General features: G+C 41.2%; 1 protein-coding gene across 1 annotated transcript in view; it reads right to left on the minus strand.

Annotated features, from left to right (window-relative positions):
* Positions 1 to 574: 574 nt before the first annotated feature.
* TSSC1 (tumor suppressing subtransferable candidate 1) overlaps positions 575 to 24,507 on the minus strand; it is a 178,028-nt gene continuing 154,095 nt past the window's right edge. The window contains exons 6-9 of the mRNA XM_018560505.1: positions 22,186 to 22,322; positions 12,174 to 12,341; positions 7,800 to 7,967; positions 575 to 999 (exon numbers count right to left, since the gene is read on the minus strand). Coding sequence (XP_018416007.1) covers positions 825 to 999; positions 7,800 to 7,967; positions 12,174 to 12,341; positions 22,186 to 22,322 — 648 coding nt within the window. The 3' untranslated portion in view covers positions 575 to 824. The remainder of the gene's footprint in view (positions 1,000 to 7,799; positions 7,968 to 12,173; positions 12,342 to 22,185; positions 22,323 to 24,507) is intronic.

Here is a 24,507-nt window from a genome sequence, read left to right on the forward strand (position 1 = left end):
ATAGAGGGAGGATTTTACAATAACCGGCAGCCAGCAGGACATGGGATATGCTATATTAGAGGCAACTTATGTGACTGGTGCTGTGTCACCAAAAACAATTTTCACTGGGGTTCAGCTTCAGGGGACTAACATGATCTACTTTGATTAGAGTCACTTCTCCCCAACATACAGTTTTATGATAGGTGGCTATTGTAAGTAAATGAGCCACTTGGTCTCTTCAATAACCGGATGAGCTTCTTGTGCGTCTTAAGTATATTTCTGGCTTGACCCGATATTATCAAACCGATGACCTCATAGCTGCAAGACAACGGTGCTGATGGCTGCACCACCATGCTGCCACTGCACAGTTTTGGTGGAGGATTTTTTAATGCCATCCGCACACAGCTACGATCCACACCAATTGTAGGGAACATCGGCACTCCAGCTGCTGTGGAACAATAAGTCGATTAATGCACTGCAAGCATGACTGCCAGAGGCAGAAGCATGATGGTATTTGTAGTTTCACCACAGCTGGAGTGCCAATATTGCCTACCACTGATCTACACAGCATTTCCAATACAAAACGTGAGCAGCTTTCCACTGCACCCGCAGATGTCTGCATCGTTAACACAGACTGACATCTCTTTCATTTGAATACAGTATGACAGCCGCCCAAACAGAACAATATAAAGAGGTCAGCTGTGGGCCCGAGATTTGGTCAGTTATGACGAAGCCTAGGATAAACAAAAATAACACATTGGAGATATCCAGCACTCAAGCCTCCAAATTACAGGAAATAAGCCATCAGTGCGATGCAATCACTTCAGATCGGACGAAGGCAGAAATTACAGCAGTATGTTATATTTGAGTGCTCTTGGGACTCGGTTAATAACCAGCCTTCCATCATAACTTAAGGAAGCAAAAAGCCAGGGGTCTGCAGAGGACCATTCCACGGCATACACGCTGTCTTCATGTTCTTCATAGGTAGCTATTATACTGTCCTGGAGTGGCTCTTTTGTTCTAAGAGGAAAACAAAAAATGCAATTAGCCAGGGAGGTAAAAAAATACGATGGCAAGTATTTATCCCACACAATAATTATACGCCTAGAACGAGAATGACGGACGGGGACAGGCACTGGCGGGATGTCCTGAGGTCACAGATCACTGTTAAATCTCTATTGTCTTGTGTTCATGTCAGCCATTATTAATGTGTCTTTGTCACTTTAAACTGTTCGCTGTCCATAGAATGAGCGGCGTATTATCTCTGCTCATTGAAAGAAAATAAACCATATTGCCCCCAATTGCTTTTAAAGGGCCGGTCCTCTTAAATCTGTTTTTTTAGTTCTGGGCTAGAATGGCTCACGGTTGTCTTCAATCCTCTCGTCTGTGGCTGGCTGCATTCCCATTCAATCCATGTCTGCTGGAATCTCACTTCTGTAGTGCAAAATAAAGGAAACCTCCTCACCATGGCCACAACAAATGGCAAGAGTTCAGGCACAGAGATCTTAATGCTGAGACTGTATATAACAATCCAGCAGTAGGTGACAGGCTACAAGAAAAGTTCAAATGTTTTTGGTTCATTTGAGCTGAATGAAATACATGATACGTCTGCAATACTCAATGTGCATGCATGTGTTGCTGCCCACGTGCTTACATGTGCTGCAGTGTTTGTAATCTGATCTCTTAAAGAAGAACTTCCGTATTTAAAAAACATAACCCTGCAGCGGGGCTACCCTACCTGCAAAAGGTTAAGTGCTCATTTTGTCTAGGGGGATGGAATAAAGGAGACATACTCACTTGATCCTCGGTATCGTGGCGGTCAGGACTCATATCTCCCCCACTCCCCCCCATCTAATGAGAGTCAATGGAGCTGCATTAGACACAATAGCCTCCCCCCCACCACCCCATAAAGATATTCTCCTTGATCTGTGCTGCTTTACTGCCGCCCCACTTCCTTGAGCCCTCATTCTGTTGCTCTACCAGATTGGTTCTTCCAGGTATGGGGGAGCATGACAGTGCTTTAACCTGAGCCATGCCTAAACACTGTCATATGGCCAGGGGCAATGAAACCATTCACCTGTGTAAGCTCTGACACCATACAACACTGGAGTTTACTCTGGGTGGACAGCGGGGGAAAGTCAAGGCAGCAAAGCGAGGAGTCAGTGTTAATTTTGACAGCACATTTCGATTTAGTTTTAGTCAAATTTTAGTCATCTGAATTGTTGTAGTTTTAGTCTAGTAAATATCAGAAGACTTTAGTCAACTTAAGTGTACAGTAGATTTACAGGTATATTCACAGAAGGGTGAAGGGTTTGGAGAGGGCAGGAAGAGTGAACAATCTAGGCCAAAGTAGCTGATTTGGAAAAATTCTCCAATTCAGCTCACTTTCCTGTTCAGCTATGCTGTCCTAGATCAGGGGTAGCCAAACTCCGGCCGTCCTGCTGTGGTGGAACTACAAATCCCATGAGGCATTGCAAGATTCTCACAGCCACAGGCATGACTCCCGGAGAGAGATGCATCATGGGATTTGTAGTTTCACCACAGCTGGAGGGCCGGAGTTTGGCTACCCCTGTCCTAGATTGTTCCCTTCTCCTGCCTTCTCCAAACTCTTCACCCTTTTGTGAATAACCCTGTTAGTTTTAGTCACTGAAAAAGTGTTGTTGACGAAAACTATGACGAAAATGATTAGTTGACCAAATTAAAGCTGCGAGGAGTATATCAGGGCACTGGCACACTGCCTCACTTTCACGTCATTTTGATATCATGCTGCTATATTATAACAGGTGCCTTTGTTATATTACAGAACGGTTAGAAACTAGCCTCTAGAAAACTTGGAGCTTGTCAATTGCTGCCCACATGTAATACATTTCAAGTGTTCATATGCAATATGTTATATTAATAATAAATATATATATTTTCTTTTAGTTCTAAACAGAATACATAGGAAGACATATTTAGAAAGAAAACACTGCATATTCCCTTTAATGTGCCGCTGTCAGGTTCCAGATGACATACAACAGACATACAGCTACAAAAGGTGCAAAGGGGAGAGTTCGGAAAAAATATAATCTATTTTTTCTTTTTGCTAAGCCTCACCAACTCAACCTACTAGGCTCTGCCAGCTATACTGTTAAAGTGGAGGTCCGGATAAGCCAGCATTATTAAAAAATAAGAAATAAATAAATAATTGAGCAGGATAGGATTACAACCTTTGTAGGTTATTAGTGCTGTGTCTCCAATATGGAAGCTTCCTCTAGCTTCCTACTCCAGGAGTTCCATTTTAACAGAAAATTAATTATCCAACTCCAAAAAAAGGGCTTTAGCGTTTGTTTTTTTTCGCCAATGGGGACATTTTTGCTTACTTCCTGTCCTAGTGTTAACACATCTGACAAAAGTCCCAAATCTAACCCACTCTATTTCTATAACTCGGAATAAACATTTGGCCCCTTTCAGCCCTACAGTCTTCTTCCATCTGTAGAATCAAAGTGTTACTGAAAACACCAGAACAAATTGTTGGCCCTTTATGTTCTATATCTCCCTCTTTTTAACAATATACAAAAATAGCGCCGTTATATGTTCCTACCACAAAACATCAGCTTGTTATAATTTGGAATCATTATGATAAGAGGACAGTGGGCGGCTCCAGGCTACTGTAATAATCAGGTAATTGCTGCCTGTTGAGAATTCCATGTAAAATCAGAGGAAGCTTTGCTTTGATTATAAAAACTTCATATCACTGAACATAAAGATGAACTTCAGCCTTCCCTCCGGTCTTGTACAGTTGTACCAGCTACTCTCCACTACTGAAATAATGACTTACTCGGATTTCACTGTACACTGTGAACTTCTAACAATGTGCATTAGAAGCAGTGCAAGCCATTCAGATAGAGCCCACCTCATTAATTCTGGCTGGAGGATGACCACCATCATCTAGTCTAGTCTAGTCAAGCCCAGCCCACTACAAGATTCTATCTGGCCTGCAGCAACCCTGTCTTGGCTTTTAGCGGATGCGCCAGTCTAGGTATTTCTTCCAGACTTGCTCCGATGTAAGGGGGGACTCTGATGGGCATTACTAGATATAAGGGGGGACTTACATAGGCACTCATGGATGTAAGGGGGACTTATATGGGCACTCATGGATGTTCGGAGGGAGACTTATATGGCCACTCATGGATGTAAGGGGGACTTATATGGGCACTCATGGATGTACTGGAGGACCTTATATGGCATTCCTGGATGTACGGGGGGACCTTATATGGGTACTCATGGATGTAAGGGGGGACCTTATATGGGCACTCATGGATATAAGGGGGGACCTTATATGGGCACTCATGGATGTAAGGGGGGACCTTATATGGTCACACATATGTGTAAGGGGGGACTTATTCAATTTGTATTTTATTTATTCATTTACAAAAAAATATATATTTTTTTTGGCCCATGGATATTTGTAAAATATACAATGTGGCTTCTTTACTTTTCTCCTCAGCCTTGCTGTCTGGGGTCTAGCCCTTTCATTCATTGGATTTCGGTTCTTCCAGTCATGGAGGTCCAGCATCACATGTGAGCATTACCACAGCATTACTGTTGGCCCCTCCTACCAGCAAGGATATGCTTGCACTGCACAGAGAAGCATGGAGACCCAGTGATCATGTAAATGGGGCTAAAAAGAGGCATGCAATAAAAATGGAAATATGTTATTTAACACTTTCATTAGCTTGTTGATAAGAGGGGAGGGAGGAACCAGAGAAGGCAAAATATAAGCAGATTAAACTTCAGCTTGAACAAAGAAGAGCGACGGCAGAAAAAGACAAAGTGGTCCATCAAGTCTGCACCACTTTTCTTTTATTTCTAACCGTTTTGTCTGATTATTGATCTATGATTGTCCATGTTTAAATTCCCTTACTGTTGAGTGACTCACCACCTCTACTGGAAGTCTATTCCAAGCATCAAATACTCTTCGGTTAAAATAATACTTTCTAAGGCTAGCATTGAACAGCTGTAAGCTGGAGGGAGGAAAACTCAAAACTAACCTTAGACAACCTGTAAAATAACTGAAATGATATTTTGATTTGAGAAACTACTGAGATTTGACATGAAATGTCATAGAATGTAGTGTTCCCTGTGCCAGCTGTTGCTGAAATACATCTTCCATAGCTAAGCAGTTCATGTGAGGTAAAATGGCTGTGCAGCCATTTTGTTTTAGCCATTAGTATCTAAGCGGGTTTTATGATTGAGTACAACGCAGGTAAAAATGGAAATAAAAAGACATTTATTAGTTGCTATAGCTGCATGTTACATCAAATGACCTGCTTTGCCCTGTTCTATGTGCCAGCTGCTGCACAATTCCATCTGCCAAGCAGCTGCAGGTCATCTGAAGTAAATGGGCTGAGCGGCCATTTTGTTACAGACCAAGTAGTGAAGACTGTATATGTGTGTGCACCGAGCAAACAGCAGCTAAAAAAAATGGAAAGAAATGTATAAAATGTCGCTTCCTCTACTTCTTTTTTGGCTTTAGCATGATGGCTAAATGCACTTGTTTAATACAGTGTGAAATTGTTTCAAATGCTTTGTCTGCTATTCCCTCCTTTGCAAACATTTGTAAAACATTTTCGTTATCAGGTTTTATAGTAGCTTAGAGCTGTTCTGATATTAAAACCCTGTGAAATGGGCATGTCTCTACACACGCGGTGTCTTACGCTTCTACCTAAATCTCCGCTTCTCTTGACATTAGCAGAGATTGAATCTTTTCAAAGAAGGCTTTATCAAAGCCCTTATATGTCAGGATTTACCTCACATCGGAGGCCACATTTATTCGGCTTTAGATCAAATGCTGCCATTGCTCGTGCTGCTCATTCCCTTTTCCTTTTTACAACGTGTAAATATGAAGAGCACTATGTCATACTTTATAGGATGTGGAAATGATAATTATGCCAAATGTTATTTTATTCAAAATGTCTTCTATTGGATTAACATGTGATTAGACCTCTCCCGGGTTCTTGCAGGCTGGTCCTGGTGATGTCATGTGACCCTGCTGTGTTCTCTACTCTATCCAGTCAAAGGACAGGCCTGAGAACAGACATCAATGTACAGTTCCACTGGACACCACTAATTCAACCATTTATGGTAAGACGGCACAGTCTGCTGCAGAAATAGCTTACTGGCTGCTATTAATCTATGGCCCAACTCCAGGCACAAAGACAAAAAATACCTTTACAAAGTGCCAAGGAGTCTTGAGGTCTCTGCAAAGGTTTACTGATTATTAAGTCCAGGGTGCAGGTATAAAGATTACTTACTCCTTGCTTCAGCAGGCTCCCTCCATCCATTCCCTTCATCTGTCACAGTCTCCTCCTCCATGTACAATGCAGGCTTAAAGTGATGACGCCGCTCGCAGCCCACCAGGGAAAAGGGGAGTGCCAGGGCCTGCCGGAGTGGGTGAGGTAAGGGAAGTAATATCTCCTAGATCTATCAAGCACTTAACCTTAGAGAACCTTTATGTGGTTGGGGAGTGGTGTTGGGGTAGAGAGTTGATGGTGCACTACAAGTGTTTCTTGGTCTTGTTTCCGGAGGTGGCCTTTATTGTTGGTTACAGACACAACAATTCCAGATTCAACCAGCTTTGGATTGAAAACTAAAATAAAAATGATTTATAGTAAGGCAAGGCTTTAACTATGTGTGATGTGGCCCCATATTCAAGCCATTGCTATTGCCTGCGAGCCTCTAATCACCAACTCTAGTAATACACAATACTAATTGTTTCCATAGCAATAGTATAGAGTTTCCTGAGCTTTTTATAAATTCATTTTACCCAAAAGTATTTGTCAAATGCTTCTTCTACCTGCATTAACCATTGTGTAGCTGGGAAGCTGTAGATTTGCTTTGCTTCTATCTCCCGCAGGAGTTGCATGGTCTTTATGACAATTTACACCCTTGATGGACACAGGAAATGACCTGGCACAAAGGTTGCTTGATTTCTTTGTGATTAACAGCTGGTTCAAAGAGGCTGAAATTGTCTTTAATAACCATATATATGGCCAGCGTTGGAAGCAGATAGCAATGCTACAAACTAAATTTCTGGGTAGCCTAGTCAGCACCTCCTGCCTGCAAGAGGTACAGGAGATCTGTGACTGCCCTAAAGCTCAAATTAAGTTTTAGGGGAAATACTTTATATAAATGTGGTGTACAGGAAAAGTTTATCGATGTCTTACTGTTATCCTTTTTTGTACAGAAGCCCCAGTGAGAGTAGAAAATCCTCTGTAGAAGCAGATATCTCACTGCAGCATAGGGTCCCATACGGGTGAAAGCACCCAGCAATCTGCAAAGCTTTTGCACACTGCCAATTGCATAGCTCTAGATCAGAGGGAGGAGTGGCATACCACTGCATAGAGACCGCTGCTTCCACACAGAGAGCATCAGTACTCTGCAGCACTGTGCAGGACACAGGACTCTCCCTGCTGAGATCTAGCCTGACATGCCTCCTTTTCCTGGGCAATGCAAGTCTATGTGGGGATCTTTGAAGAGGTGTGTGGCTGTTACTCACCCATCTCAGCATAGAGCACTGGAGCATGAGTGCAGGAAGTGTGTTTCCAATAAGACAAAAACGTTTTTTCCGCAAATTGAAAAATTAGTAAAAAATTATAACAAACAAGGTGTGCGACCTGAGGCCCGCTATGAATTCATGAAACGCTAGGCCAAACCACGTCAGGCTCTACTACATTAATTTAAGCCATTTAGCTAAGGGCATGACTACAAAAACCTTCAACACTCCTGGGAAATTCTGGGCTATTTAGTCATTGCCAATGTTAGTGTGTGTGACTTACTTTTCTTCATGCTGACTATCTTCTTGATCGCTCAAATCCTCCTCATCAACGAGATGTCCAAATGGCTCAGATGAAATGGAGACCATGTTTGACAGGATTACCCTGCTGTCGCTGCTGCCTGTTAAGACCAGCTGGTCATGGGAGTGATTGTATCTGACGCTCCAAACCCTGGAAGCAAAGTCAGCATTAAAACAATCTTCCAGCAAAAAGCACCTGACAACAGTACATAAAAGAAGCTATAATATTTTAAATCAGCAAACGTGTTCCTGTTTTTAATGGATAGTAAACTGTATTACTCAAGCCAAAAGATGATTCTGATAGCAAGTGACTTTTTTTTTTTAGAGTGAAACTTTCATTTAACAGGATTCCATTTGTAACATAGATTTCTCGTAGTTTCTAATTGATGCTGAACCAATTTTATACTGATTTCTAAAATTCTGTTATTTTTGTAATAGCAAATGTCATTTTGAAAGTGGATTTGTCATTTAACAAGAGAAACATTAGGCTATTTATGAAACAAAAGGAATGAATGGGATTCCCTTTGCAGGTTTTAATTTCAAACTAACAGGGTTATTCACAAAAGGGTGAAGAGTTTGGAGAAGGCAGGAGAAGTGAACAATCTAGGTCAACATAGCCGATTTGGAAAAATTCTCCAATTCAGCTCAATTTCCAGTTCAGCTATGTTGTCCTGGATCAGGGGTGCCCACAATTTTTGTGTTAAGATCTACTTTTCAAAAGGTGAGCTACATGAGATCTACCAACGAAAAAAACCCCTCCCTCGCTCTCTCTCCTGGCTGTTTCTCCTTGCTCATCCTCCTGGCTGTCTCTCCTCTCTCTCTCCTGGCTGCCTCTCCTCTCTCTCCTGGCTGCCTCTCCTCTCTCTCCTGGCTGTCTTTCCTTGCTCTCTCTCTCCTGGCTCACCTTGCTGTATTTTGCAAACAGTGTAGTGCAACAGGCTTTGTAAACTAATATTCTTTGATGTAATACATAGCACTTCAACCACCAGTATCCACCAGAAAGGTGTCAGGGAGCTTTGCTCAGCAGACTCAGGCTAATAGGTAATCATGTGTGCACAGCTAAATAAATATACTAAAATGGAATAAAGGAACCACCATTCACACCCTTTGTGATATACTAGCATCAGCTTTGAGAGCTTCTGATAGATCACGATCTACCTAATGGGCACCCCTGCACTAGATTGTTCACTTCTCCTGCCTTCTCCAAACTCTTCACCCCTTAGTGAATAACCCTGTAAATGTTTTTGCATTTATGCTGAACTATCTCACTCTAATATATAAAACTGTGGAAGCGAAAGAGTGAAAAAAATGAAAGCATCATCTCACACACTTACAGTGTCCTTAAAGGTGTCAATTTATGCAGAAATGGTACAAATCAAGGGAAAAAAGCATGAAAAGCAAAAATGCAAAATCTGAAGAACAAGTATACAGAAAAAAGCTATTTTGGGGCTCTAAATGGGCCCCATAATGTGGAAAGGAAGATGTTAAAAAAATAATCATTGCCATTTATTTTAAGTATGGACTTTTTCAAGTCACAGCAGTATCAGTTTTTATGTGGCGTATTTAAGCACTACCAGCTAGCCTCTCTTTTAAAGAACATGTAATGACCAAAATTCAATTTTTCAGTAATGTTTAAAACCCATGTACGTGCTTCTGCTATCTGTGTAGATTTACCTTCACCTTGAGTCCTGTAGACACACCACAGCAAATGAGAGGAAATTTCTCTGAAGTAGGGGGAACACTCTGAATAGATCAGCATTTCTCAGCCTTTTTTAAGTCATGGAACCCTTTAAATGTGTACAAAATCCCGAGGCACCCCAAATAAAATCTAATTGTAAAAATATAAAAAATTAGGTGCGGCCCCTCCAAAATCCATACCAGATCCTTATCCCATGTAGCGGTCTGCTAAGGATTTTAAGGGGGGACCCCACGCAAAAACACAAAACAAGTGGGTTCCCCTTTCACATCAGAGTCTCCCCTTCAAATCAGGAGCCTCCCTTGACATCAGAGCCACACTTTCTACATCAGAATCCTGCCTTTCACATGAGATTTTCCCTTAACATCAGTAGTCCCCTACTTTTACATCAGATTCCCCCCTCAAATTAGGAACTACTCTTCACATTGAAGTCGCAGCTTTCGCATCAGAATCCTTCCTTTCACATCAGAGATCCCCATTGCATCAGGAGCCCAGTCCTTTTAAATCAGAGTCTCTCCTTCAAATTAGGAGGCTCCCTTCAAATTAGAAGCACACCTTTTATGTCAGAAAAGAGAGTTCCCCTTTATATTAGGAGCCCCCTTTGTATCAGAGTTCCCCCTCAAAGCAGGAGCCCCCTTTTACTGCAGAGCCCTCTATTTTACATCATAATCCTGCCTTTCACATGAGAGTCCCCTTTTACATCAGAGTACCCCCTCAAAGCAGGAGCTCCCTTTTACTGCAGAGCCCTCTATTTTACATCATAATCCTGCCTTTCACATGAGTCCCCCTTTACATCAGGAGCCCCCGTCAAATCAGGAGCCTCCCTTTACTGCAGAGCCCTCCTTTTTATATCCTAATCCTGCCTTTCAATGAGCGTCCCCCCTTTACATCAGGAGCCCCCTTCACATAAAAGTCCCCTCCCCCACTTCAAATCAGGAGGCTCCCTTCACACCAGAGCCCTCCATTTTACATCAGAATCCTGCCTTTCACTTTAGAGTTTCTCTCTGCAAAACCTCCCTGCATCATGCAAAAGCATGACGCTGTGTGATTTTCGAGGCACCCCTAAGAAAGGCAGAAGGCACCCTGGTTGAGAAAGGCTGTTTTAGACAGTCACCAGATTAATTGTCCCCATTGGAAAATGTCCACTTTTTTCCTGTTCTGGTGATAACTTAAAATTGTGGATTTTCCCTTACTTTCAGTCCCAGCAGCAATAGTCAACGGGACAAATAGAGACAGTACATCTTCCTAACAGGGACGCAGACGGCAATCCAACTAAAAGAAAAAGAGTTTGGGCTTGGATCTATTGTAAGTGACCCCACTTCTCATTGTATGTACATGTTAAAGATTGCATTACTGAAGATGGCTGTAAAATATTACTCTTGCTAATATTATTATTCACTTAAAGTGGTGACATATTATCCATCACTGATATAATAAAACTTCATTAGACGGTATTACTTCAGTTGCAAAAGGATACAAAATGACCATGTTTGTTGTCAAAAGACCTCCTAAAAATAAATGTTCTCTGCCACTAAACACATTTGCTTCTATGCAACGTGATTTCACAGACATAGTGAGATGTACAAAGTAATCATTTAAAAAAAAATCTATACCATGACATGTGTTCTAAATATTTTTCTCACACTGAACTGTGTGCGGTTTCCATAGAAACCTTCGACTATGCCGGGCTCTGGGGTGTCGTCCATTTTGACCTTCTAGACAGATACACCATGTGCTAATGTCTGCCGAAGGAAACGCTGGATGCTTGTGAAATAGCCAACGTGATATCGACAAAATGAATTCTGAAAACATGTATAAAAACTAGGCGCTGATCTGTTTTCCCAGCGCCAGACGGTTTTACCACAAATTTACAAAAACAGGGTTATTTTTAGGACTTTTCTCCATGTAAACACTTTGAAATGAAAAGAAACCACTGGAGAATGTCATGCACAACGTCTCGTAATTTCCTGGCTGTTGTATAGATTCAACAGGATTCTGAGATGGCGAATTGAAACGATTATACAGACAAGGACTTCTGACTCCCTTTTCAGTCTGTATTCTGGGCTAGAGACTAAAGCCGGAGGTGGCCATGCAACTAGTGTTTTTAAAAGAAGGTCAGCAATGGCAGCCTCGAATTTCTCTTTGAACTTTTCCTTTAAGGATGCTAACACCACAAAACACTGTAAGGCCCCATTCACACTTGAGCTGAGTGTCTTTAGTCATGTATTTAGACTTTTTGTGAGCGTTTGTATAAGAGTGTCTGAACGCGTTTCAGGCTTGAACTGCAGTTACTATATTTATAGAAAAGAAGGTACTTTTTTTTTTAACTTAACATTATGTGATTTGGTAACGGTGACGTGCCCTTTTGATCTGTGTAATGTATCACTTGTTATAACATGTTCCTCCAATACTGCACATCAAAATATATTGTCTCCTTATTGTTTCCAACAAACATAGCACATGACTACTGCTGCAGTTGCAGACCTGTCCGCGTGCCGAGCTTCCTTCTGCTAATCCGTCTCGTTGTGTGTTTGGTCTATTGTTTGCTTAAACACATACGTGTTGAGTTGGCTGCGCTGCCATCTGTGCCTATATCCATAACAGCTTGCTTTGCATACAACAGAAATAAACACTGAGATGCAGAAGCCCTGCGAGCCCTACCAATGAGAATGTTCCTCCAGTGTTTTCACTGGCTCATTAACATTTCTGGTATCCCAGAACTTCACTTTGCAATCATCCCCGCAACTGGCCAAGTAGTACTGTTTGTTGGGATTGAAGTCGAGGTCCCGAACCAGCTGTCCATGGGCATTGTCGATGCAGTAGATTTGCCTGCAAAATAATAAACAAATCACTTTATGGAAGCTGTGCCATGGCTAACAATACTCAGAGACATATCTGAAAGAGCCGGTACTGAAAACATGCCAGAGAGAAGCATTCCATGTGGTTTTTTTTTTTCTTCATTTCATTCATTGCTACATTTTAATTATGAATCTTTTCTATGGTAATGCAAACATGGGCTTTCATTTCCATGGCAGATGAAAATGGTAGAAATTAAATATTTCAGCATGAAACCCAACTACATCTGTATGCAAAAAATGCATGTTTTACTTGGAATGGACAAACAGGAAAAAAAACAATATAATGGTAACACAAAAAACAATAATGGTAACACAAAAAAAACAATATAATGGTAACACAAAAAAACAATATAATGGTAACACAAAAAAACAATATAATGGTAACACAAAAAAACAATATAATGGTAACACAAAAAAACAATATAATGGCATCACAAAAAAACAATATAATGGTAACACAAAAATGTATGTAATATGAAGTTTTGCATTTTTAAACACGCTGCACTCTACTTTAGCCTTACCTAAGAAGTATTAATAATCGTACAAATAAACAACACCACAATAAAAATGAGAAATAATGCCAAAAACTTGAAAACATTTACATAGGTGTGAATGGAACCTACGGTAAATCAAACCCTGTTATCATTCTAAGCATTAGATAATATCTAATAGGACGTTATTAGCCAACAAGGTGGTGCAGTGGTTTGCTCTCTTGCACCACAATCCTGGGTTTATAACACTGGGGACTATCTGCACCGAGTTTATATGCAACTCCTGAGCTTGCACTGGTTTTCTGCAGGTACTCCAGTTTCTACCACACCCCAGAAAAAAAACAGATAAGTCAAATAGCTTCCACCCAAAATTTGCCATAAGGTATGCTTACTTGTATGGCTGTGACAATGGCCTGGGATTTTAAACTCCTCAGGGGCAGGACATATGCAATTATTTATGTGTTATGTGTACTGTTTAAAGACTGCAGTAATATGTCAGAACGACATAACTGCAGCAAATAAATGTAGGGCAGAATGAAGCTTTGCTGGCAGTGGAGAGAGCAGCTCCTGAAGTGTATTTATTATTACAGGCATTTATATAGCACTGACAATGTATGCAGTGCTTAACATACTGTACATTTACATCAGCCCCGGCCCTCAAGGAGCCTACAATCTCTATTTCACATGCATACATACATATACTAGGGCCAATTGAGACAAGAGCCAATTTACCTACCAACATGTCATTGAAGTGATGAGAGGAGATCAAAATACTCAAAGGAAACCCACGCAAACAAAGGACAGGGAGAGCATGCAAACTACATACTGTTAGTGCCCTGGCCAGAATTTGACCTGAGGACTCCAGTGCTGCAAGGAAAAAGTGCTAACGTCTAAACCACTGTGCTGGAAGGGTAAAGGATGTTTTTTTAAATCCTGGTTTGACACACCAATAGTGCACCAATAAAGCTAAATTTGAAAAGGGATATTAGGTATTTGAACATCAGAGTCAAACATATTCTTGTTTCCCCATTGTGTGCAATGTATTTCTTTATTATAATGTATTGTATATGGCACCATGTGATCTAGTCACACTAACTGTGGAACCAGCACAAGATAATCTTCCAAAGAAATTCAAACTTTATTCCACATGTATCTATACAAAGCACAGCCACGGTCTATAGTGATTGTGCTTTGTATAGGTGCATGTGGAATAAAGTTTGAATTTCTTTGGAAGATTATCGTGTGCTGGTTCCACAGTTGTTGAGCTTATTACTACGGAAGAGAATCATCCGCGCACCGAATGTGGATTGCGGGGATGCATGATAGGGGTGAGCTGTGCGCTTTGTGTTTTCATTAGATCTAGTCACACTGATCTGTCTCAGTGGTACTTACTAGACATGTGCGATTCGTTTCGTTCCGAATAGAAATTCGGTTGAATTTTCGGACATTCGGATGTATCCGAATTACAGGTATAACGAATGCAAACGAATACGAAATTCCGTTTCCGAAATTCAGTAGCGGTAGTTCGTTTGAACGTTCATTTCGTTTTCGTTTCTTATTCGTTTCGTTTGTTGGAGCAAAGTGACATTAGAGAAGGAGAAAAACATTTATCCCCCTAAAATGTCACTTTGCTGCAAACGAACGAACGAATGAACGAAACGAAAACGAAACGAGCGTTCGAACGAACTACCGCTACCGAATTTCGTCCGAATTGACTTTCACACCCGAATCCCGAAAAACGAAATAACACAAATCCGAATTTAAAACGAAACTAAACAAATTTTTTGGCAGTGCACATGTCTAGTACTTACATGCTCATATCCCTACTACTGCTTAACAGAAAAGCCAATTGATATAGCAGAATTCTATTTGATTGAGGAAAGTATCCAAAGCACCCAGAGGAAAGTCACACAGGCACAGGGACACTACAGACTCCATGCAGACATAGACCTGGTAGATCATGATCCCTGCACCTCAATGTTGGCTACACCTATTCAAAGGCTGATGTATTAGGTACACCGGCTTATCAACATAAATGGTGAATCATGCCACTGCAACTGATGAACACATCATGCTGACATATACAAGAAGTATAGCAAATCTGAACGTGAAATTAGTTTTGGTGGCCAACATGGCGGGTGCAGTAGACTGTTGACTAGCTGGGATTTTTTTTACATAGTACAGACACTACCGCTTACAAAGAATGGAGAAACAGACAAAAACAACAATGACTGATTGGTGGCTTTGTGGGCAAATACACCTAGTCAATGGTCAGCCTTTTTCTAGCTTATGGGAAGTCCAGAAAACCACCCTTTACAAGAGCCGTGTGCAGAAGGACATCTGTGAATGTACAAGGACACTTAGGAGAATGCACTCAAGCAACAGAACATAGTGTCGAGATCATTCCCTAGAAAGCAACAACAGGAAAATTAGGCTGTGGTGGGAACAGGATCACCAAAACTTGGCAAATAAAGAACGGGAAAGAATGACTAGTCTGACAAATATACATTTTTGCTGCAAGATGTGAATGGTAGGGAAGAATCTGATGGAGTCAAAAGTATGAAGGTGTCACCAACAAATATGCAGCAATTTTGTGATGCTATCGGCTCAGTATGGACCAAAATTCCTTTCATGTTCTAGCATGACCGTGTCCCTATGCACAAAGTCAGCTCCATGAAGTCATGGTTTGATGAGTTTGGTGTGGAGGAACTCAAGTGTACTGAACTTGACCCAACTAAACGAGAATGCTGATTGTAAGTCAGATCGCTTTGCCAAACATCAGTACCTGAACTCACAAATGCTCTTTTGGTTCAATAAGCACAAATTCCCAGAGGCACACTCCAAAATGTTGTGGAAAGCCTTCTCAGAAGAGTGAAGGCTGCTATAACGGCAAAGGGGGGAAACTCAATATTAAGGCCCATGGTTTTGAAATGGGATGTCTTACAAGGTGTGATGATCAGATGTCCACAAAATAGTGTGTACACGCACACACACACAATTTTGCTCACGTCACCTTCTGGCCTTCTTAAAGCTTGACATGTATAGAAATAAAGGTAAACGTGGCTAAGCAGTTCATTTGCAAAGATAAATGTACCTAGATGCGGGATTGCAGGTGAAAGCGGGACCTACAAATCTGGAAATAAAATCCCCCCCCTACTGTTAAGGCAGCCAACGCTATAGCTAAGATCTGTCTCCTCAGTTTAGTGATAAATTACTGTGTGCAAAGGGGATAATCTGTAGCTTAAAAAAGCTTGCACAGACCTCAGTTGTTATAGCAACGGATGTGTATAACATCACTCCAATGCTTATCAAAATCACAACCAGGACTAAAAGGAGAGGAGAAAAAAAATAAAATATCTCTTAATAGGCATACTACGAGTGGTGTCTTCTCTCTGAGTGCAGAACAAAATCGAATTTACAGAAATTAGAGCATCCGTTAGGTAAATCATGTTAAAATCTAGAGAAAAATGTAAAAGGTAAACAATCAAAGTAACTACAATTAAAATCTATAATTCATGCATGCAATATTTACTTAGAGAAGCTGTAATTTACACATGTAGCTGCATCGTGTTTTTGTATGGTCTACATTCTGTACAAATTAAATCCCTCCAAAAACCGAGATTAATTTTTGGGTAGATTTCAATCAGTGGAATCATCCACCCTTTTATCTTTCATTGGCTCACATAGCAAGATCACTCTTCACAAAAGCCCCCTGATTATGCCGGCCACTGTGAAGTCCAGCAAGGGAATATAAAACCATCAAACCTTCTATTTTCTCTGTAAAATAAAAGGAGTAAAAATGAAATATACAAGAGAGATAGAATAATAGTATTGTAATTACCATAAGGCAGAGTGTGGTGAGGAACTATGGCGTGGTGATTCCCGCCAAAGCACCGCACCAAAAATATAAGTAGCCGGTTTTGCCATGAGCTAGATTAAAGTAGTAAATAAACTCTCAAACGTGTTTTCAATAATGAGTCCAGATTAAAACAAGTATACATTGCCCAGCAAGGTTTATCATACATTTTTTTGCCCAAACGCTTACAGGCATTATGTTTTAGCTGGCTCTAACTCTTTTAGCTCAGCATCCCTGAACAAGGTCATAAAGGGCAGCAAAGTCTCCATCAAATGTTCATCTACTAGCTTGGAGAAAGGAGAAGGAAGAATGGAGAAGGAAGAATGGAACAGTAAGCAGGGGAGCTGTGCGTGTGTGTTTGTGGAGACACACAGCTTACTAGCACACACAAGGAAGGCTCCACAGGACCCTGCAAGGAAAAGTAGCCACCCTAAAACAGATATCAGGGCCAGTGTTCAGGGCACCAGCTGATTCTGCAAGAAATAAAACTTTTAAACATCAAGGAGCAACATCCATTTTAAGTTATTTAATCAGCATTTTAAATAGATTAAAAACCTTTTTGACTTTAATGTCGTTTTAATTTTGGAGTAAACATACGTGTATTCCACATTACATTTACCCATCAGCATGCCTATGCACTTAGTAGCATTTGGGCAGAATAAGTACAACTGTGGTAAAAAGATAATGGTGTTCTACAGTGAATCCAGGTACATACTCACTGACACTGGTGACTCATAGATGTACTTGGGGCAGTTTGGAAATTCTATTTGCCTGCAGCAGTCCACAAAGTGTCACTTTGCGTAATGAGTAATGACACAGTAATCCCACAGGCATTCCCATTAACAAGTTCAGGTAGCTCTACTGTGATATTTGTCTCCTGCCCATAAATGCCTAGACAGTTACGAAGTTATGATAAAAAGAAACAAGGCACAAATGTCATAAAAAGTAAAATAATCCCTAATTTTATTAAAATTACAGGTGGACAGGGTGGCTTAAAGCCCCCCAAAAACCTATAATTCTGACCCCTGAATTGGTATTCTACTTCTTGTTACAGACAAAGGCTTTAGATTAGGGATGTTCAGATACCATGTACCGTACTCGGTACAAGTACAAGTACAGATACTTTCCAGCTCCAAGATTAGACTAGAGAAAAACTCAAAAGTTAGGAGGCAGACGTCATTTTTAATGAGCATTGGCTACGGGGCTCCTGGGATTTGTGCATCCCTGTGTTAATGTATGATTTGTTATATATATATATATATACGCATATACACAGTATATTAGGGATGCACCAATACCATTTTTTCCAAAGTACAATTACCAATACTTGTCTCACAGATACCAATTACTGATACCTTTTTTTGTTTATTGTCATGTGACAGTTTTTCTAAAACAATACAGACTAAGGATTTCAGGACAGTGGTGGAGCGCCAGAGCCAGGTCCCAGCTGCAACTTCTGCAACCCTGGTAGTTCTCATGAAAATGCCAAGTATCGGCACTGGTATCTGAACATCCCTAATTTAGATCATTTGAACTAAATAACTGGATTTCCCCCACCACAACTGATCTATTCCTCTGGAATGCACATCTGCTGTTTTGCATATCTTGGTTAATTACTATTAACTTTTAGGGGCCAAGCAGCCATTGCATGGAATTCTATCCCAAATAAACTATGCCTGATAAAACTATGCACAATGCTACGTACAACCTTATGAACTACATCAAATTCATTATTGTGCATCAAATTCATTTTTGCATACTTTCTATAATTCTAGAGTTGCATTTTATTCTTTTCTTTCAGAAAGTTATTTTTATGAACTAAAAGAATGTGCTTTGGCCTCTCCAGTTCAGGGTAATGTGACCAATTTAATGTCACCCCGTCTACAGCCTGTCAGATTTCCAAGCATAGTGAAATACTGTTTTATCAGAGATTAACCTTATAAAAGGCTTCAAATTCAACAGCTATCATGTACATCCAAAATAAAATATTATGTGGAACTATACTCTAAGAAAAACAGTGCTGTAGTATAATGTTTCTCTCTAAGGTCCCACTCATACCTAGGCACTTTGTAGTTTCTTTTCTTAAGGTCCCTTTCACATGGTCCGATCAGGAGGGGATTTGTGCATGGATCCCCTGCTGACCAGAACAGATTTCACTGCTGTAACATCCGTGTCCATCCTGTCTGTTTCTCCATCTTGCGATGGAGGAAAACAAATAAAATGATCAAACTCATGTTGGTCTATGGGGAATCGGAATGAAAATGGACTTGTGTCTGTTTACATCAGATTGCCCCTGATCCGGGACGATCAGGTCCGGCGAAATGGAACTCTGATCCGTTTGCTTTTCCAGGCATAGCCGGAGGGAATTGGATAAAAATGCATGTCCGTCCGTTTAGATCTGGCTGCCCATAGATTAACCTAAGTGGGTTGATCGGGGCAGCTTCCCTGACAGAGATAATGCCCATTCTTGCGATTGGATACCTGCTTGTCTCCCTAGTAACATTATGCTGGGCTACAATTGGTGGGATTTCGATCCTAGTGATCTTTTTGACTAGCTGTAAAGTATAAAATAGCACATAGTGAGCAAGGCTGTCTAAGCTCTGCGGAAGGGGGTGTGTTCCCGAAAACACGCTAAGCACTAGCAGTGGAACTCTGAGTGTCTCCTGAATCTCTCCATCTGTTACATCAACAGCAACTATTCAATCAAGGACTGCCAGTCCATTTTGATGCTTTTACATACTGCCTTGTGAGTACAGGCAGTCCCCAAGTTACATACATACGACTTACATACGACAACAAGAAGTAAAAGGAAACCTACCCCTAGGAAGGGAAATTCACTCCTGCAAGAGTGATCATGGGAAAAAGGGACTGAAGCTTTATCACCAATCTTTGTTTCCACGACAACCCAACATTTTCTAAATTCAATTGTCACAGGGGCAGAAAGTGAGGTAAAATCTTCTGAACCGGGGCACACACAGCAAAACAAACATTACAGGGGTTAAACCCTTCCCTATGCTATCCAAAACAAAAAATTATTTGGGGCTGGAATTACATTTGGAAAATTTACCTGTTCCAACTTACATGCAAATTCAACTTAAGAACAAACCTAAGCCTGGCTTCTAACTACTCCTCCCACACTAGCAGATGTTAAAACAACCTTACACCGCCTTATGCTCATTCAGAAAATCGATACCAAACACAACCAACACTTGACTGACAGATTCTTTAAGACCTGGACACAGTACTTGGTGCATGAATTGACCACACCTCAATTGAAAGATGTGATGTTGCTGGTTCAATATTCCAAATGGTATTTAATGGCTAAATCCGCGGGATCGTTAGGCGAACTTGATGTACTATAAATTTTCTATGCTATTTTTATATAGGTACCTACGGAACAGAGACATTTCATACCTATAGGGCTGAATGGGGGAGTCCCACATTAACATCACAATTCCTCTTCACCATACTTCATTGACCACCCTACCTTTCACATACTCTCTTAGGTAAATACCCAGATGACAGGCGATACCGGTTGCTTTGCTCTTTGACCATACATGCTTACAACTAACATACTTAGAGGCAGATTCTTTTCGGTAAATCTGTAGTTAGTAAACACACCTTATCCCCCTCCAACTACCCTTTCCCCTCCCTACCCTACCTGGCTCTCATGTCATCTTGTTTACTTGCTGTTAATTGTTACTATAGAGATGCACTCTCGAAATCCGGATGTATGTACTTATTAATGATTTGTTATACATACTTGCCTGATATTATGTACTTGTGCTTACATGACATAAATGCCTGGGTGGTCGGATGGCCCTCAGATTGTACATCTCTTGGATTGAACTTACAATGAATACTGTTTGTTTTGTATCTTGTATACCACAATAAAGATATACTTGCTTAAAAAAAAAGAACAAACCTACAGTCCTTATCTTGTTTGTAACCCGGGGACTGCCTGTATATTTTTGTTTACTCTTTTATTGAATAAGAAGGTTTTACATGCCCCAGGAAAGGCGCCTGGTTGCTTTTTTGTTTTTCTAATCAGGTGCGCCTGCAAAACTGAAAGTTGACCTGACTGAAAAGCACATGGGAAAGAGCTCTAAGTGCGACAACACTCAACAAGAGGAATCACATTCGTTTTAATGGCCCCTTTTCACAACTGCACAACTGAGCATTGCGTCACTTATCACCAGTCGTGTGTAAATTAGGGCTGCAACAACTAATCGACATAATCGATTATAATCGATTATTGAAAAAGTTGTCAACTTTTACAATAATCGATTAATCGACTTCCGATCAGTTGGCCCTGTTCACAGCTCCACACACATTGAAAATTTATACAAGCTTCTTTTGGGCACGATAGTGCAATATGGCCCAATAGTCTTTAATGGGAGCGCCTGAAAAACGCTTGAAAAAGACATGTTTGCATTCACATTTCAGGGACTCCCATTTCAAATCTATGGGGCAAATTTGCACCTGTGCTACAAGTTGCATAGAAAACCACAAGTACAAATTACATTTACACCCATTACAATGCAATGAATTGGAATGGAAATAAAATCTACAGAGTAAAAGATAAATATTTGAGATGCCGTTAAAAATTTGAGGTAAAAACAAGTTTAAAAATAGCAAGCTTACAGAGGAAAAGCATACCTTTTGACATTCATATAGGACTGAAAACATCACAATAATTCTATATAGCAGGGAACCTTGGCAATCCAGCTGTGTTGAAACTAGAACTCCCATAATTTTTCTGCCTGTGGGAGTCATGCCAGTGGCTGCCTGAACCATGCATGACATCATGGGATCATGCATGGTATCTAGTTCCACAAGACATGGAGTGCAAAGATTGCCTATCCCTGTTATAAAGATTAATCTGAGGGCACCAAACTCTGTATCCCCATTTGAGATCTCACCACAAACACTTTACACCTCTGCTTACAACTTATCAATTCATATAGCATATCCTGCTACCAAACTGCAAGCTGTCGATTTGTTTTTAGACAGACATCACAATTCTGAAGCAAGTCTATGCTGTCAACAAAACTGAAATTGCAACATTTTTACATAAAATGTTCCTGTCATTGTATTTTCATATGTACTTAATCCCACTGTCATCAATTTCAACTAATATAAGAATAAGTGTTGCAAGCTCAATATATTTATTTCCTAAATTAAGCAAAATGATTTCATCATTAACAATTTGGACTTTTTTTTGTTTCAGGAAAAATTGAACATGTATTATAAAATTGTTTTCAAATACAAAACAAGTAACGTTTTCATTAAAAGCAAATGTTTTTATTCACTTATTGCTAAATGAAATAGTGTTGCTATAGGCACAAAGAAAAAAATCAAATCACTCAGCACAGCGCAGATATGATGGAAACAATGTTGGAGCTGAGAAATAGATGATCACTTTAGATTTTGATTAATAAAGATTGGGTTTGTTGTTAATTTATTACCTCATAGTTCTGATGTCCCAGCCTCGGATGGCAGTGTCATTGGCGGTGGCCACCTGGGTACAGTTGTGATGAGGGCTCCATCGCCCAGAGGTAAATTTCAGCTGCCCTTTGCCTTCCAGTGTGGCGGAATTTGAGAGCTGTCCATAGAGGGAAAAAGGATATTGAACTATGTAAGATTAATGGTTGAAAGGCAGCCCCAGAGATACACAGGATGAGCCACAGTACTAAAGAAAGCCAATAAATATAATCTTAAAGGGAAAGTACCGCTATTTTCACAGTACATTAGTGCAGGGAATATTCCCCACCATGCTTGCTCTGCACTTTCTTGGGAGCCATGCTGGATTGAATGCAGTAATGTGCAGTACTGTGCTACAAAACACACAAAAAAGCTTCACAGTAAGTGTCCACAGCCCTGTCTGCAATCTCGAGTACAGGAAGCCACGACCATGTGTCAGAGCGGGGAAGATGACCGCGGTCGTGTTCATAACCTGAGGCAGAGTTCGCGAACGGAGGCAAAATTTTGACGAACTTCCTGGTCGCGAACCGAATTGTTCGTGAACAGAGGCGTTCGTGAACCATGTTACCAATGTATATAAAAATATATATTAGGGATGCACCGATACCGGTTTTTCAGTATCAAGTACGAGTACCAATATTTTTTTTCGGTACTCGCCAATACTGAATACCGATACTGGAAGTCCCATTAAGGAAGCGAGGTAATGACTCAACACCTGGCTTCCTGATTAGCCGGGAAGCGGGCGGCGCGTAAAGACTCGCCACCCGGCTTCCCGATTAGCAGGGAAGCGGTCTCCATGCTCCCTCATCACCAGCCGTGTAATGACTCGTTGCCCGGCTTCCTGATAGGTTGAGATGCTGGCCAATCAGGAAACCGGGCAAAGAGTCATTACATGGCGCCCAGCTTCCTGATTGGCCGGGAAGCCGCCTCCATGCACCCTCGTCACCATGTGATGAGGGAGCATGAAGTCGGCTTTCTGGCCAATCAGAAAGCCGGGGGGCGGGTAATGACTCACCGTCCGGCTTCCTGATTGGCACCCGTCCAATCAGGAAGCTAGGCAGCAAGTCATTACACATTACCCGATTGGCCGGCTCCATGCTCCCTCGTCACCAAGTGACAAGGGAGCATGGAGTCGGCTTTGAGACCAACCAGGAAGCCGGGCAGCGTGTAATTCTCACTGCCCAGCTTCCTGAAACTCAGGTCTCGGGCTAGGCATCGGAGCATTTGGGTGAGTACAAGTACTTGGTATCGGCACTGATAAATTACATACCCTAGCCCTCATTCACACCTGCGCAACAGCATCATGTGTAGCACATTCTTGCACGCTTTAGCACATAAAACGTGCATACATACAGTCACGTGTTTTTGCGAGCAGATGTAAATGGACAAATGCAGCAAACAGGCATCTTTGAGAGTTTCCATTGAAGTCTATGGGGCCACGAAGCGCAGAATCTGCCAAAAAGAAGCTCAATGTACTTTCTTCAAGCGACAGGCGTTCTGCTACAATTGATAAAACTCTCAGATGTGAACATGGCCATAGAAATGAATTCATTCTTTTGTTAGTGTTTCTTCGAGCAGAAAAAGCACTACAAAATGCTCAGTGTGAATGAGGGCTTAAAGTAATATTAAACTGCCAAACATTTTTCAATAACGAATCCAGATCAAACAAATATACATTGCCCAGCAAAGTATTTCTCTACATGTTTGCCCAGACATTTACAGTCATCATGTTTCTGAACAGCTCCAACTCTCTCTGCTCTTTTTCCCTGAATTTCCTGTCCTGTACAAGATCACAAGGGACAGAGCAGTCTCCAGCAGCTGTCCATTTACTAGCTTGGAGAAAGAAAGAGGTTGGGGAGAGCAAGGAGCTGGGGAGTGTCTTGCCTCACTGTGCTTGTGTGTTTGTGGAGACACACACGGCTTACTAGCACACACAAGGTTGGCTCCATAGGACCCTGCAAGGGAAAGGAGCCACCCTAAAACAGGATATCAGGGCCAGTGCTCAGGGGAGCAGCTGATTCTGCAAGAAACTAATATTTTTAAACCATCAAGCAGCAGCATCCATTGTAAGTGATTTTTATCACCTTCTGACTTTAAAGGAGAACTATGAGGTGAGTGACTTCCCCTCTTACTTATAGTTAGAGCCAACCTGTGACAAAGAAGCTGCCACACATTGGCTCTATAGATCGGGAAGTGAGCAGAAACATGCACTGATCTGCTCACTTCTCGATCATCTCCCTGCAGTGAACGGTGACTGTCAGTCACGGCTCCCTGCAGGGATTCCCCCCCCCCCCCCCCACGCCCAC

The sequence above is a fragment of the Nanorana parkeri genome, unplaced genomic scaffold (assembly GCF_000935625.1).
Source record: "Nanorana parkeri isolate BGI_ZX_2015 unplaced genomic scaffold, ASM93562v1 scaffold460, whole genome shotgun sequence".
In the NCBI taxonomy this organism is placed as follows: domain Eukaryota; kingdom Metazoa; phylum Chordata; class Amphibia; order Anura; family Dicroglossidae; genus Nanorana; species Nanorana parkeri.